The sequence below is a fragment of the Zootoca vivipara genome, chromosome 7, assembly GCF_965207765.1.
Source record: "Zootoca vivipara chromosome 7, rZooViv2.hap1.1, whole genome shotgun sequence".
Classification (NCBI taxonomy): domain Eukaryota; kingdom Metazoa; phylum Chordata; class Lepidosauria; order Squamata; family Lacertidae; genus Zootoca; species Zootoca vivipara.
The window spans coordinates 51,396,755-51,411,635 of record NC_142590.1 but is presented as its reverse complement, the minus strand read 5'-3'; the positions used below and the strand labels follow the sequence as shown (position 1 = coordinate 51,411,635).

The 14,881-nt window shown below is 46.4% G+C and overlaps 1 protein-coding gene across 5 annotated transcripts; it reads left to right on the top strand.

Moving 5' to 3' along the window:
• Nucleotides 1–2,548: 2,548 nt before the first annotated feature.
• Nucleotides 2,549–14,666, top strand: SMIM29 (small integral membrane protein 29). 5 transcript variants are annotated; one of them, XM_088674192.1, is made up of 6 exons: nucleotides 2,549–2,598; nucleotides 2,820–2,893; nucleotides 6,426–6,597; nucleotides 9,911–9,936; nucleotides 10,774–10,879; nucleotides 13,175–14,666. In XM_088674192.1, exons 3-6 carry the CDS (start codon nucleotides 6,487–6,489, stop codon nucleotides 13,235–13,237), a joined length of 306 nt encoding a protein of 101 aa, XP_088530318.1. In that variant the 5' UTR covers nucleotides 2,549–2,598; nucleotides 2,820–2,893; nucleotides 6,426–6,486; the 3' UTR covers nucleotides 13,238–14,666. The 5 variants fall into 5 exon arrangements, with proteins under 5 accessions (XP_088530318.1, XP_034978495.1, XP_088530317.1 ...); XM_035122604.3 differs by having other exon boundaries at nucleotides 6,422–6,597; XM_088674191.1 differs by having other exon boundaries at nucleotides 2,549–2,711; nucleotides 6,422–6,597.
• The last annotated feature ends 215 nt before the right edge of the window (nucleotides 14,667–14,881 follow it).

Sequence of the window (14,881 nt, the reverse complement as noted above, 5' to 3'; positions counted from 1 at the left end):
ATACCTGAAAGACTGCCTTTTTCCATATGAACCTACTTGGACCCTGAGGTCATCTTCTGAGGCCTTCCTTCGTGTGTCTCCTCCTTGAGAGGTCTGGAGGGTGGCAACATGAGAACAGCCCTTCTCTGCAGTGGCTCCTTTTCTGGAATGCTTTCCCCAGGGAAGGCCGCCTGGCGCCTTTATTATACCGGTACTCCTTTAGGCCGCAGGCAAAAACATTCCCTTTTAACCAGGCCTTTGGTTGATTTGATTGACATCATATGCCCTTTTAAAATGTAGGTTTTTTTTGGGGGGTGTTATTGGGTTGTTTTTATTTTGATGATATATTTGGTGGTTTTATATTTTAATTTTGTTCTGTGAACTGCCCTGAGACCTCCAGGTGGTCTATAAATTCAATAAAATAATAATAATGATAATGATGATGTTAAATTATTTGACTTACCTGCCCTTTGGCATAACGTCTCAGGGTGGGTTACAACAAATATAAAAATACAATATTAAATTTACATTCAGGAGGACGGGGTGCATCCTAATTATATATAAAATTATATATTTATAAAATATAATAATTATAATTTATATCTCAGAGTCGCGTCTTCAGCCTCCAAGGAAAGCTATACAATGAAGGTGCCAGATACACCTCTTTCAATAAGGAATCCTGCAGCTTTGGGGCCACCACAGAGAATGCCCTCTCCTGGCCACAGCTCTTTAAGTATATGGAATATGGAGGTAACAATAATAACCCACTCAGCACTATTGTTGTACATATTTTCAATATAATGCATAGGAGGCGTGCTGAATATGACTTGAGACTTGCGCCCTCTTGTGCGGCGGCGGCGGGGGGGGGGCACCTTTCATTATTATAATTTGAAAACCTCCCTGTCCTTACGCTGTAGTTCTGTTACTTACCTGGGAGTCTGCCTCACGGAACTCAAGGGGACTTTCTGAGTAGAAACGCACAGCTGTGCGGCATTCATTCATTCTTATTATTATTTTTAAACCACCATATTCTGTACAGTATACCCTGGCAGGTGAGGCTGAAAGGTCACCTGCCCTCTGTCTCCGCCGCATTTCTCTGCGCGCGCATTCCTCGCCTCCTGCTTCCTCGGAGGACAGGGCTGGGGGCGGGACGAGGGGCTCGCGGCTGCCTCGCTGCTGCTCCTCTCCTCCGCCTCCCCTTTGTTGTACGTACAGTACCGTGTTGGCGTGGGGATGCGCGCGTGCGCGAAACGAATTTAGCGTCAGCTGCGCGCAAGAGGGGCGTGTCGTCTCTTCCTACACCCCCCCCAAAAGAAACAAAATATTTTGTCTCCCGAACCATTTCCCTCCCTGCCCCAACCTTCAGTCCTAGAATACGAGGAGGAGGAGGAGACCACTGGCCTTTCCCCTCATTGTGCATCTAAACAGCCTCGCCGCACACACGCCTGGGACTGGGACTCACATTGGGAAAAAGGTTTTCTGGGTCCTTCACTTTACGACAAGCATGCATTTTAAATATAACCCTTTTTTCAGAGCCCCCTCTAAAGAAAACGCGTGCTTTCGCCCCTGCCCCACGCATTCATACAGGCAGCCACCAGCGATGCTTAATTTCTAAAAAGAAGACCGCGTGAGCTCTAGCGTAGGCTTTCCTCAGCCTGATGCTCTCCAGTTGTTTTGGACTACAATTCCCATCAGCCTCAGCTAACAAATACAGGCTGGGGCTGGTGGGAATTGTAAAAACATCAGGAGGGCAGTAAGTCAGGGAAGGCACTCCAATGGCTGAGAATGTGATAAAAACACACTGGGCATAACAGATCCTAGAGTACTGTAGGAGTGTTTCAAAGTACTTAAGGGATTCAGGGCCCATGGCACAAATGTCTAAAATACCTCTGAGAAAATTAAGGTGGCAGGTGTCTCACTGGCACTGCATTTTGCAGCATACCCAGCTGTCCTATGAGCAAAGTAAACAAAAGCACACAAAGCTTGTTTAGAGCTAAAAGCAAAGCTCTCAGGAAGGATCAGCTGGGATGGTGTTTAGGATAGCAGCAGCATCCTCTTCCGAATCCTCATTGCTAGAGTATCATAGTAAATTGCCATAACTGAGTAGGGTTGGATTATTATGTTAAAATGTTAATTTGCTGGAGACAAATTAGGAGGAACTTTTTAAAGACTCCAATCTTTGTGAAGCTGGTTTGAGAAACAGCACATCAGGCAGTAGTAACTTTTTGCAAAATACGGGCTGCATACCCATTTCGGATAACATCGTTTGAACACGGATTAAAACGCAGTGAGTGCCCAGTAAACCGGAGTGTGAACACAACCTAAGTACAGTACTGTACAGCAATATCAAAAAACAAAAACCCAGCCTGACGCTTTTCGTCATTACGGCCTTCCTTCGGGTTTATTTAGGCGCCTGCTGCCCTCTACCGTCCCCAGTTGCCCTTAGCACATTGTCCGGCCCACGCTTGCCCGGGCCCGGCTCCGGCTCCGGCTCCGGCTCCTCCTCGCCCCTCGAGGATTGGCCGCGGCTCTTCTCGCTCTGATCTGCGCTGTCAGTCACGCGCCTCTCGGCTCTTCCTGGTGGCGGCGGTAGGGGCGTGAGCGGCGGCGGCAGCGCAGGTGAGGAGGCGATTGATCGCCTGGCCGGGGCGGGTCTGTTTGGAGCGATCGGAGGCGGCGGCGGACGGGGTTGCGATGGGACGGGGGTTGTAGCAATGAAAGCCAATGGAGAGGTGGATTAGACGAGGAAGAAGAGCTGGCTTGGGAGAGGGGGCGTCGGAAGCCTGGCGAGCAAACACCATAACCGATTCTTCGGCGCGCGGTCCTTTTCTCTCTCTTAGGTTCGGGAGAAAGGAAGATGGATCCCTCACTGGAGCCGTGACAGTTCCCGTGGGCCTCCGGGAGTGCTGGAGGGGTAAGCTGTGTGGCGCTCTTACTCGGAGTCGGAGAAAGAGGTTTAAATTTGCTGGGCAAGGCTTGGCCCTCCCCGGATTTTGACTCCAGTTGCCAAGTGACGCTGCTGGGATTGCTCTCGTTGCGAATCGCTGTTCCGCGTCCCTGCATAATTATGCAACCTAATCCTCTGTGCTGCTGCACGTTTTTACTCGGTTGCATGCGCCACGGAATTAAGTGGGGCTTGTTCCCGAATAGAAAGACGCGCAGCGCGGGACTGAAGCCTTGAAGCCTGATTCTGAGCATGCCTACTCGGGAGTAAGTTGTTAAACTGAGGTTGCTTCTTTGCGTGTAGGATTGCAGCCTGAGAGCGCTGGGAAGCTGTACGTGAGCTGGGGTGGAAGGCTGGCTGTAGGGGTACCCTTTCTGAAATGAACTTCGATGGGAATCAGCTAGCTAGCTGCATGCTGGTGAATGCAGAATTAAAGCCCAGATCTACCATAGTTCAGGGCAGGCCAATGAACCTGTGCTCTTGAGAGTGTAGTGGAGTCCATTAGTGCGAACAGTTTAGTTCCTTTTGGGAGCAGGGCCTTGTTGCTCTTTGTATATACTGTTGAGGGACCTTCTACAGCCCCCCAATCCAGACAAGCAAGAATCATTATCAGAATTCCATGAAGTGTGTGGGTGGGGGGCGTTATTGTTTTTGTTTTGTTTTGTTACTATGGTATGTATTTGTGTGTGTTTATATTGTAAACCGTCATGTGATCCTTGGATGAAGGACAGTGTAGAAATTTAATAAATAAGTAAACAAACAAACGAATAATATTTTGCCACACTCAAGGAGAGTGCAAAGAAGGGCTGGTGAAGGTTGCAGCTTGAGGATTATGTATTATTAAGCCAGTCTGGGAATTGTAGCTTTGTGAGTGGACTAGGGGTCTCCTAACAACTCTCTCAGCACTCTTATCAAATGACATTACCCAGGGTTCTTTGGGGGTGTGTGCCATAGCTGTGTAAAGTGGTATGATAATGTTTTAAATGCATAGTGCAGATGGGACCATAGTTAGGTGAACTAACAATTCCTCCTAGGCAGTGAGTAAGCTATCCAGACATACATTTCTCAAGCCATTCTGCAGCACACTGGTATACGTGCAGGTGGGCTGGCTTGCAAGTTTTTGACCTCTGATAAGCCTTATAGAGTTATCTGCAATATTTTGCTTGGGCGATAGCCCGTTAGCCCTTCCCCAATTTTAATCTCATTGTTGCACAACTCCCTGGTGTTGATAAGGAGGAATGGTCATCACCAGCAGGTAAGAACGTTTGATGTGATGACACTTCCCTCATAAATATGTACTTGGGCTGGCAGGCTAGGACTTGGGTGACCAGATTTCGAACCTCCACTCAGCCACGAAGCTTACTGGACTGGGCCTGTCAATCCCCAGCCTACCCTACCTCACAGGGTTGTCATGATGGTAATATGGAGGCCGGAGGAGAGGCATGTATGAGCTCCTTGGGGGGAAAGGTGGGATATAAATGGAGCAGCAATCCTCCTCCTCCTCCTCTTGAGAACTTACTCCAAAGTGCCTTGCTGCCCATCCTAAAGCTTGAGGAAATGAGGAGACTGGGGTGGAAACTGTTTGATCAGGGCTTGTGCCCTTTGGGGGAGGGGCTCCACATAGAACTTGTGTCACAGGGCTTACTACATCTCATGGCTTGAACCAATTCAAAGCTAGGTCGTGGCCATGTCTCAGGATTAGAGCCATATTTCACTTGCATTTAGAATGAACTAGTTTTGGGGAAACGGCATTCTCCTTGTGGTGTCTGAGGATCCCTAAGATATGAACTGGCTCCTTCTGCAGATGAAAATCAAAATGATGAAAGGGGAGTCCTCTGAAAGCTTCTGAACAGGTTGTCTTGACGCTGTGTATTCTCTGGAAATGTTAGGAACCTAGGAAGTGGCTTTATCTGGAAATGTTAGGAACCTAGGAAGTGGCTTTATCAGGGCCTTGGCCCATCCAGTTTAGTATTGTCTTACCCTGGCTGGCGGTGGTCCTCCATGGCTTCAAACAGATCTCCCCAGAAATGCCTGGGATTGAACCTGGAATCATCTGTGTGCAAACCATGCCCCCCAAGCTTTTCTTAAAGCACAGCCACCCTGCTCTCTTGGCAACAGGTCTGTAAGTGGTAACCTTCTGCTTAGCCAGTAGCACCTCTGACTGTGCCAGTAGTGTAGATTTTGTGCCCTTAAACACACAGCTTGTCCCCCCCATTAATTACAGGGCTTGGGGAGCCTGATTATCACTGAAGGGAGACTTCGCTCCCTCACTGAGAGCTCCTTGCCTACCAGGGGTGTACCTAGGGTTGGGTTGGCCCCTGCGAAGGGCACAGGCCCAGGGGGTTGCAAAAAGCACTAGGAAAGGCAGAGAGAGCCAATGATTGCCAAGGGTGCAAGGGACAAGGAAGCCTAGATATGCCTCTGTTCCCTAGAGACCCTCTCAGGTGCTGAGATTAGCAGGGGGTGCCCTCTTGGTAGTTCCTCCACCCACAGAGGCTTGTGGGGTGGTGGCAGCAGCCTAGGAGAGGGCATTCTATGTGGTGGCCCCTAAGCTGTGGAACTCCTCTTTGCAGAAGTCCACTTGGCACCATCATTGTACAGCTTCCAGAGGGTGCTGAAAGACATGCCTCTTTACTCTGGCTTTTGACACTTTAGTTACGGGTATATCTTTTTAGGACCCAACTTATATTTGTGATTGTGAGTTGTTTTAAACAGTGTTTAATATTGCGTTTTAATGTTGCAACCTGCCCTGGGCCCTTAGGGTGGGTAAATAACAATAACAGTAACAATAATAGTTTGTAAGCCACTTTGGGTTGCACTGGGCAAGATAAAGCAACTAAAAACTTTATTTAAATTATTATTATTAATACAGTAATGGGGTTCCCTCCCCTCCCTGAATTAGGAGGGGCCCTTTTTGCTTAAAAAGATGGTGCATAGACTTTTTGGTTTGGACTGGTGGATGGAGCATATTAAGATGACTGAAGTGGGAGTTGCGCTCTGTATACATTGCAGGGAGCTGCAGGTGGTGTTCTCCCTTTTCTCCTGCTCCCCCCCCACACACAGGCAAAAAAACCGAGCCAAACATGGCTGAATGGGCAAAATTTCCAGTCCTGTACTGCTGTATTTGCAGTGCTCTTGTCCTTCCTTTCCATTGGAGCAGCTTCTTTCACATCAAACTGCCTTGGGGCAAACAGCATCGCTTAACAGAGCAGTAGCAAAGAACCTCCTCGCTTGCCTTTTAATCCTTTATCTTGCTTCAGACACTGTGGGTCCATGCCTCGAGGTTAAATACCACTTTAAAGGGTTTTATTCAGCCCCACTATAGTACCGAATCTAATGCGAAGGGGGGGGGGGCGGGAACATGTGACTGGCTTGTGACTTAATGTACCGCCTCATGCGCAGTTGTTGTTTTGGGGGGGGGGAGAAGGAGAAGAGAGGGTCATGGCCGCTTGAACAATGTGTTTTAATCCTTCGACTGTTTGTTTTTGTGATTGTCAGGCAGACTGTCCGATGAAGCCGGAAGTTGCTTTGCTGTTCCCCCTTGAGCTACAGCTTTCTATGCCATGAGTAACACCACTATGCCCACTTCTGCTGGGCCGCCCAACGATTCCTTGGTGGGCTACGTTCTGGTGCCATTTTTTCTTATCACTGTTGTCGGAGTCATCGTAGTTGTGGTGAGTTGTCTTGAATTCAGCCAGAAGAGCTCTAAATGCCACACATTTATTTATTGGGTTTCTAACATGGTAATTAAAAATAATCTGAGAGCAGAGTGCAATCTAATAAACTTCTTTCTTTCTTTCTTTCTTTCTTTCTTTCTTTCTTTCTTTCTTTCTTTCTTTCTTTCTTTCTTTCTTTCTTTCTTTTCCTTCCTTCCTTCCTTCCTTCCTTCCTTCCTTCCTTCCTTCCTTCCTTCCTTCCTTCCTTCCTTCCTTCCTTCCTTCCTTCCTTCCTTCCTCCTCCTCCTCCTTCTTAATTTGCTTTATTAGTGGATAGTTCAGTTGGTTAGAGCATGGTGCTGATAACACCAACAATGCAGGTTCGATCCCCATATGGGACAGTTGTATATTCCTGCATTGCAGAGGGCTGGACTAGATGATCCTCGGGGTCCCTTCCAACTCTACAGTTCTATGATTCTATACTGAAAGAAAAAGGTCTCTAAGTGACTTACAAAAAGGTTAAAAAGCCAAAATGGCTTAACTTCATTAGAACTTTTCAAACAACCTAGAAACAAACCCAGCAGGGAAACTTCAAAAACAGCAGCAGCCAGAACATTTCATCCGATAGGCCACCAACAAGCTCGTCACAAACAGTCGAAATGCCTGGGAGATGAAATAAGTTTTAATCTGGTGCTGAGGTGGATGGTGCCACCACTGGGAGGAGCATTCCACAGAAGGGGAGCCACCACCAAAAGCCCCTCTGTCTTGTTGCCACCCTCTGAACATCTCTCAAAGATGGCACCCAAATGAGGGCCTTTTGGAGAAAGGTTCCTATTGGGAGAGGTCCTCCAAAAGATATTTGGGGTCCTGATCACAACCAGTACTTTGAATTGAGCCAGGATACAGAATGGCACATAAGTTATTTAAGCCAAATCATACTTTGAAACACCAACAGTAGCAAAACACACTGATCTAGTGGGGCAGCTTTGCCCATCTTTACCAACAACAAGTTAAGCAGAGGCTTAGGTTCAAAAATGTATTTTCATTACAGCAATACATGAATACATGGAGCTGCCCCCCTCAGAATGTCCCCCCTCCCCCCAGTATAAATCCCTGGGCAGATCTTTTGTAAAAGTAGCTGGTTCAAATCAAGCGGCTGGGCAGCTCGCTGTTGTCTCGGTATTTGGTTCTGGCTGCAGCTGTGCTTCCGTTTCTTACCAGTGGTGTTGCCAAATTGGTCTCAGAAACTGTTGAGCCTCATCTGGAATTAGCATGACATCTGGTGAGGTGCATGAGTGGGTGCAGTGAGGAGCGCTTGGTCTGTTTGGCTGATGCTTTGCTTGTTCTGTGGTGAGGGGAACATTTGACTGGTTGTAGAGCCCCATAAAGGGAGATGGGTGAATGGGGAAGCTCGGTCATTCGCTGTGTCCTGCTGAGCCTTGCCGCCTTTTCTGCCTTCTCACTTCTGCATTATAAAGTTGCACCTTCTTTCCAAACAATTTCCCCTTCCTGTTGAGCCAGAAGACAGCCGAACTCCCCTGCCCTGCACTGCAATAACCTTTAGTTTTTACTTAACCCTACTGAAACCAGTGGGCTGCTAAGCAGAAGTGGGCAGAAGGTAGAGCTAGATCTCCTGGTAAATCTCGGGGGGGATCTGAATTAGATTGGCATGGGTTTTCAATTCCCAACTGCTTACTAATAGCAACATCAAAATGGCTTTTCCTACCTAGGTTAGGCTGCTGAAATGAAGAATGCTAACCAGTGTGGAAGAACTGTGAGCTCAGTTCAGTTCTGAACAATAAAAGGCTGGTTTTGTGCTTAGAGGCCCATTGAATTCAAATGTCACCTTTTGCAGCTGGCTCTGGTTGCAAATTAGATTCAGCAATTAGGGTATTAAGCCAGGTCTAGATAAAGTTCATGTACTCGTTTACCTGGGCACCTGAAATTAGATACTGCTGTGTAAGGGTTGCTTTCAGCGACATATTTTGTAGTTGGGTGTAGAAAATCTTGAGTTAAAGAACGTAATTGCTGTTCTGGTTTTGAAGAATGCACTTTCGTTCATTTTAAGTTTGTCTTAAGAATATAGAAGGAGTAAATGAGAAAGGACTGGGCCTCTGTTTTGGAGTATTTTAAAGGCAGAAGCTCGACATGAGTGTTTCCTTCATAATTTGCAGGGCATGCATATTATTTATTTACTTATTTGAAGTGTTTTCATCCGTATGGGCTGCAGCTTAGTGGCAGGTCCCAGGTTTGATTCCTTTCATCTCCAGGCAGGGCTGGGAGAAGCCCTTTTCTGAAACCTCAAAGAGTTGCTGCCAGTCTGTGTCAGGCAGTACTGAGCTACATGGACCCAATGGTCTGGCTCTGTAAAAGGCAGCTTCCTATGTTTCTACTCTTCAGCCAAAAAAGAGCTCCCAGAGTAAATTGCAAATTTCAGTAAGATACTCCCTGCCCTCAGGCTTACCATGATAATCATCATCATCATTTATTTCTACAATCTAAAAGACTCATAAAAGAATAGCAGTATTGAGAGAGAGGAGGAATCAAGCACTTGAGTATGACTCTTGAGAATCTTGATTCTTTCCCTGCCCCAAGTGGAGGGAATTTGAAATATTTTCCTGTTCTATGTTAAACAAACTGACCATTTTAATGTGTTAAATCTGGCCCTTGTGACTGCCATTTCCCTTAAGGTTGCCCAGAAGTTGTGGACTTAAAATAAGCTGTTTCTTCTTTGGCCTTTGCCTCGCTTAAAAAATGGATACAGTACTAGGATGGGACTTTGGGCTTATTCGCACTTCTGCTTGCAACGAGCTTAGAAAGGGGGAGCAGCTTCTCCCTTGCCTTGCTCCTTTCCAAGGGAAAACCCGCTCTTTAGTGATAGTCCAGAACAAACAGCAATCCGGGGGAAACGCAAATTGCCGTTTGCGCCAATTAAGTGCTGAAGAGCGGTTTTCCTCAGGGGAGACAAGTGTTTCCTTTCAGTGGAAAGGGCTAATGGGGAGCGCAGTGTGCTTTGCGAAGCTCCCTCCTTGAGAAGGGGTATGAAAATATTTTAAATAAATAAATAGATACTGTCATGGAGCGGCTTCTCTTGATATCTTTGTTGTCATCCAATACCGAGAGCCAGGGGTTCTCATGCTGCAGGCTAATATCATGTGACATCGCCATTGTCAGGTTTGCTCCTTGTCCGCAGACGGGTGTAGGAAATGCTTCTCCTGCTGCTGGCGTCTGTTGCCCTGTTAATCCTTTTCTTTCTTGTTCCATGCTTCATTCCTCGAAAGGAGAAATAATCCATGCTTCTCTCATGGCTGTTTCTCTTTTCACATTGCAGATGATGTACATTCAGAAGAAGAGAAGGTAAGGGGCTTGTGCTGGGTGACCAATCAGTTTGCATTGGAAATGGGGAGTTTTGGGTCATGTGGCTCTTCAGAACCAACTTTTCTTTTCTTGCTCAAGAAAACTGCTTTTGTCTCTGCTTGAGAACACAGGAGCTTTTGTGTGAACGGCTATCAGCTGTATATTTAGCTGGTTCTACATATGTGATGGGACCCAGGTGGCGCTGTGGTTAAACCACTGAGCCTAGGGCTTGCTGATCAGAAGGTCGGCGGTTCGAATCCCTGTGACGGGGTGAGCTCCTGTTGCTTGGTCCCAGCTCCTGCCAACCTAGCAGTTCGAAAGCACGTCAAAATGCAAGTAGATAAATAGGAACCGCTACAGCGGGAAGGTAAACAGCGTTTCCATGTGCTGCTCTGGTTCACCAGAAACGGCTATGTCATGCTGGCCACATGACCTGGAAGCTATACGCCGGCTCCCTCGGCCAATAATGCGAGATGAGCACGCAACCCCAGAGTCGGTCACGACTGGACCTAATGGTCAGGGGTCCCTTTACCTTTACATATGTGATAAGTCAGTTTCTATGCTTTGGGCAGTTTGTGGGATTATTTGAGATAGACTCATGCTAATTATTTGTGTGTGTGTGAAGATTAATAGTGTTTTAACTATTGGTTGCCCCTTCCCTTTCTACCTGGGGGAAAATGGTTTCTGGGAATAGGGGTGGCTTTCAGTGCAGGGAAACACTTTGCTCGCAAACTAATCCATCCACCCTAATTTTGTATTTGCTCCTGTATAAAAACCAGTCGCCACACAGGGAAATGGGAAAGTGGTATCATTTCTTTCTGCTGATCTGTCTCTCAGGTATGACCGGTTACGCCATCACTTGCTGCCGATGTACAGCTATGATCCTACAGAGGAGCTCCATGAGGCTGAGCAGGAGCTTCTGGTAGAGCCAGAAGACACAAAGGTGAGCTTACTTGGGACCTACAGAATCATAAAATCGTATCAGAGTTGGAAGGGCCTCCAAGGGCCATCTCATCCAAGCCCGTTGTGCAGGAAAAAGTCTGGTCCTCTATCAACTGAGCTACCCAGGCTCGATTTCAAATTTTCAAGAACTAATATGATTAATTAATTGCAGGCCCATGCAAAATACACTTACCCCTCTAACCATCCATCTTTTGGGGCATTTCTCTCTCCCCACTCGCATACTAACTTAATGCATCCAACCCATCTCTTTTCCTGCATTTCTTTCCTTTTCTGCATCTCGGGAGAGTCAGGGTGTTTTCCAACAAACAAAATGGCCTGGTGCAAAAGGGGGAATAAACCTGTACAGCAATTTTGTTAGACAGATGAGAGGGCAAGGCCTTTGGAATAAGGACCTCGGGATCCTTTCTGAATCTAGTGGGATCCATGCTTACAAAGCACTCTCTCTTCGTGGTTGCTGCAAGAGAAGAAATGCAGTTTTCCTCCTCTGACAAGGGCTCCTGCCCTCCACCCTAAGTCTAGCAGCCCTTTTGCATGCTCAGGAGTAAAGAGCAACTTGACTCTGTATGTCGAAGCTGAGGCACTGCCCATCCCAGCTGAAGCGGACTAGAAGAGAAAGCTAAGCCACGTCTGTGCCTGTTTGATGAGTCTTGAGTCCAACTAGCTGTAGCTGGTTGGCGGTGAGGGATGCAGCCCAATTCTGAGATCCACCCCCAGAGTGGCTGAAAAGCTAAATGCAGACAGCACGTGCCTTATCTCTCTGTGTTCTTCTTCCATAGATCAAAGATGACCCACCCCAATGGAAAAAAAATAGTGACTGCACCCATTCTTACCATTTTAGCACGTTAGAGTTGGGGTAGACATCTTTTGTGTGTCAAGGGCTGCATTTGCACAGCGTTTTTGAAAATATCCCCAAGTCTTTCCATCTTCAGCCTCTTCTGTGAAAAATAGTAATGGGGAGGGAGTAGCATTTAGAAAAACCAGGTGCTTAATTCTCTGGCATTTCCAGCTTGCTGTTTGTCAGTTTCCGCAAGTTTGAGAACCATTGCATTAAGCCATTGGAACGCCACAGACAAGCACTGCAGCTGAGTTACCATTTAAAGGGTGTGGTCAAAGCCTAAAAGAAGCCAAGCATTATTATTTTTATAATGCTAACCCCATCATGGAGTTTTGCTGAAGATTGGGTCAGTGACCCAAGCAATACATAATCCCATTGCAGGGATTCTTCTAGCAAAGAATAATCAGTATCTATGCCGTTGTGTTAATAAAGACCGCAACCTGCTAACAGAAGCATGAAAATGCTTTAACGCTACCAGGGCTTGTGGGGAGGGGAGGAATCTCAGGTTCTTGATCATTTGGGAATTTTACTGCTTGTTCAACTGTGTGCATGGCCTGGGGCAGGGGGCAGCAAACTTTTTCAGCAGGGGGCCGGACTGTATTTTGAAAAAAATTAATGAATGAATTCCTGTGCCCCACAAATAACCCAGAGATGCATTTTAAATAAAAGGGCACATTCTACTCATGTAAAAACATGCTGATTCCCAGAGCGTCCGCAGGCCAGATTGAGAAGGCGATTGGGCCGGATCTGGCCCCTGGGCCTTAGTTTGCCTACCCATGGCCTGGGGCATGTGCCTAGGACCCAGAAGCATTTTTGAAGCCTTGGTGTCATTGCCTTTTTAAAACAAAACTTAACACATCTGCATTGTCTGTAGAGTTTTGCTAGCTGAATGTGTTTTGGAAGATAGATGCAATGCAGGCAACTGTGTAGTTGGCATGCATGGTGCAAGCTCTCTTCCTGCTAACGTTGCACCCAAAGAATAAAAAATGGAAGTTCAGTTTCCATTGGTTTAACCACCACTTCTACCAGCAGAAGCAATGTTGTGTCTAGAGTTAGTTATGTAAGGTGTCCCATAATAGAGATGTTCAGCAGAAGTTTAATTAATGCACTGGTAGAATCAATTGTCGTACTCATTTTGGTAAATGTCAATTGCCTTTTCATTTTGAGCAGTGAACTCGTAGAGTGTCTGCTTTCTCTTTTCTGGCTGTGGCATGATGCAGGAGATTTCCAGTCAATCAGCTGATTTGGCTCAAAACTCTGCAAGGAGAAAAACAATCCCTTTGAAACAGAAACTGCCAGCTGATTGCTCTCAGTTGCAAATATAAGACTGCTCTGTTGTGGGAAGAGTTTATTCTCAGAAAATGAGACGATTGCTGATGAAGGTATGATGGATGTACTTGATCGGGTGGATGCAATGAAAGTGTCTATTGTATGTTGCAGGTGATGCGAGCCTGGGGAGGATACCAACCCTACCGCCCTTCTTTTATGGACGTGAAAGCTTAATACTGTTCAGCTCAGACTAACGACAAGTTGTGGACACATGACCTCATCTACTTGGCATGCATGCCAACTTTAAGTACTCTCAAGGGCCGTTAACTTTGAACCTGCTGCCTTTCTTTCCACTTGAGAATTGTGTTCTCTTGCCCTAGGTTCCTAGTGAGGGAGGTGAGTAGGTGTGGGTCCTGCTGCCGACACACTTGCCCATGAAGATTTCGTGCACAGAGCAGCCTAGAAAGTTGCACATTTGGATCTGGAAAAGCTCTGGCTTGGCATGGCATTCCTATTTCATTTGAGGTGGATGTAGGTGGAGGTTCTGAAGCTCCTGAAACTTCAGGTACTATGAACTACAGTCCTGAAAGGCTCAGCTTTATGAAAAACAAACAAAACCCAACAGACCTCTGCTTCCTTTTGTGACAGCAGTGTCAGACATTACAGTGCAATTGCTAAATGCCAGCTACCCTAAATGTCTCCATACATAATGAGTACATCACTTGGTCGCTGGGTTCCCGTGATGTGCCCCTCTACAGAGGCAGGGAAAATGAACAAGTTGCACATCTAATCTTTTCTTGGGGTGGTGGGGTGGTGTTATAGTATTATATCCTTCATTTTACAGTTGGTAATGAACATGTGCCCAACAGTGTATCCAGGAGGATGCAGTTTTGCTGGGAGCACCATGCAGGGAGCACAGGGTTGGGGAACCTGTGGCTCTCCAGAGGTTGTTGGACTCCCATTATCCCCAGCCAGTTTGGCCCAGTGATCAATGATGGAAGTGGTACTCTGTCAACCTTTGGAAGGTCACAGGTTCTTTCTCCCTAGTTAGTGTGTCAATTAGAAGGGGCCTTAATATATTTCTTCAACCAAACGTTTTAAGTTGAGTTGGGTACTTCTTTCTACAATGACGATTTTGTATCTGGGCGCTGGTTTTTGTTTTGTAAATAAAGTTCGCCTTGAACAGGAGCATCTCTGGCAAAACTTCAAGCTTTTCCTGTAGCCTGTAATGCTTTATAACTTACCTTTAACCCAACTACAGCGGCTTAAGCAAGCACTGGGGGCAAGATACATTGCTGGCCTTGCCGAATCAGAAAACACATTGCCATCGATTGGCTGCCAAGCTGGGAACTAACTATTGAACGTAACCTATTGGCATGATTAAGAGCTTCACATGTGACATGGGCAATACTTGTATTTGAACTGTTTTCTTTGCCTTTCTCTTTCCCTTGTCCCAACAAACAGCGTTCTGGCTACTCACTATGGTCTTCCTTGTATGCAACCTGTACTAGAGAGCAAGGCTGGTGCTCTGTGACCCTGCAGTGCAAATGTCTTGACACCTAATGCCTTTTTTGGTTCTAGGTAATTTTTAGCTGTCAAGAGAAAAACAAAAACAAAGTCTGTGGATGTGGAAATAAAGAGACTTTAATTTGCACATGACAAATTGACTACTAGGGAACTTGTCATAGCGCACGTTGCACCAGTTGTCTCCTTGTCATTCTTGAGCACACACCTGGCTAATTCACATGTTGGTTAAACTGATGTAACAGGTTTGGGGATTGAGTTTACATGGCCTAAAGTTGCATCCTAGTAAAGCAGTTTGCAGGCTTCGGAAGGCAAGAGCCTAATAAAGCAATCACAATGCAGTTTAACTCATTT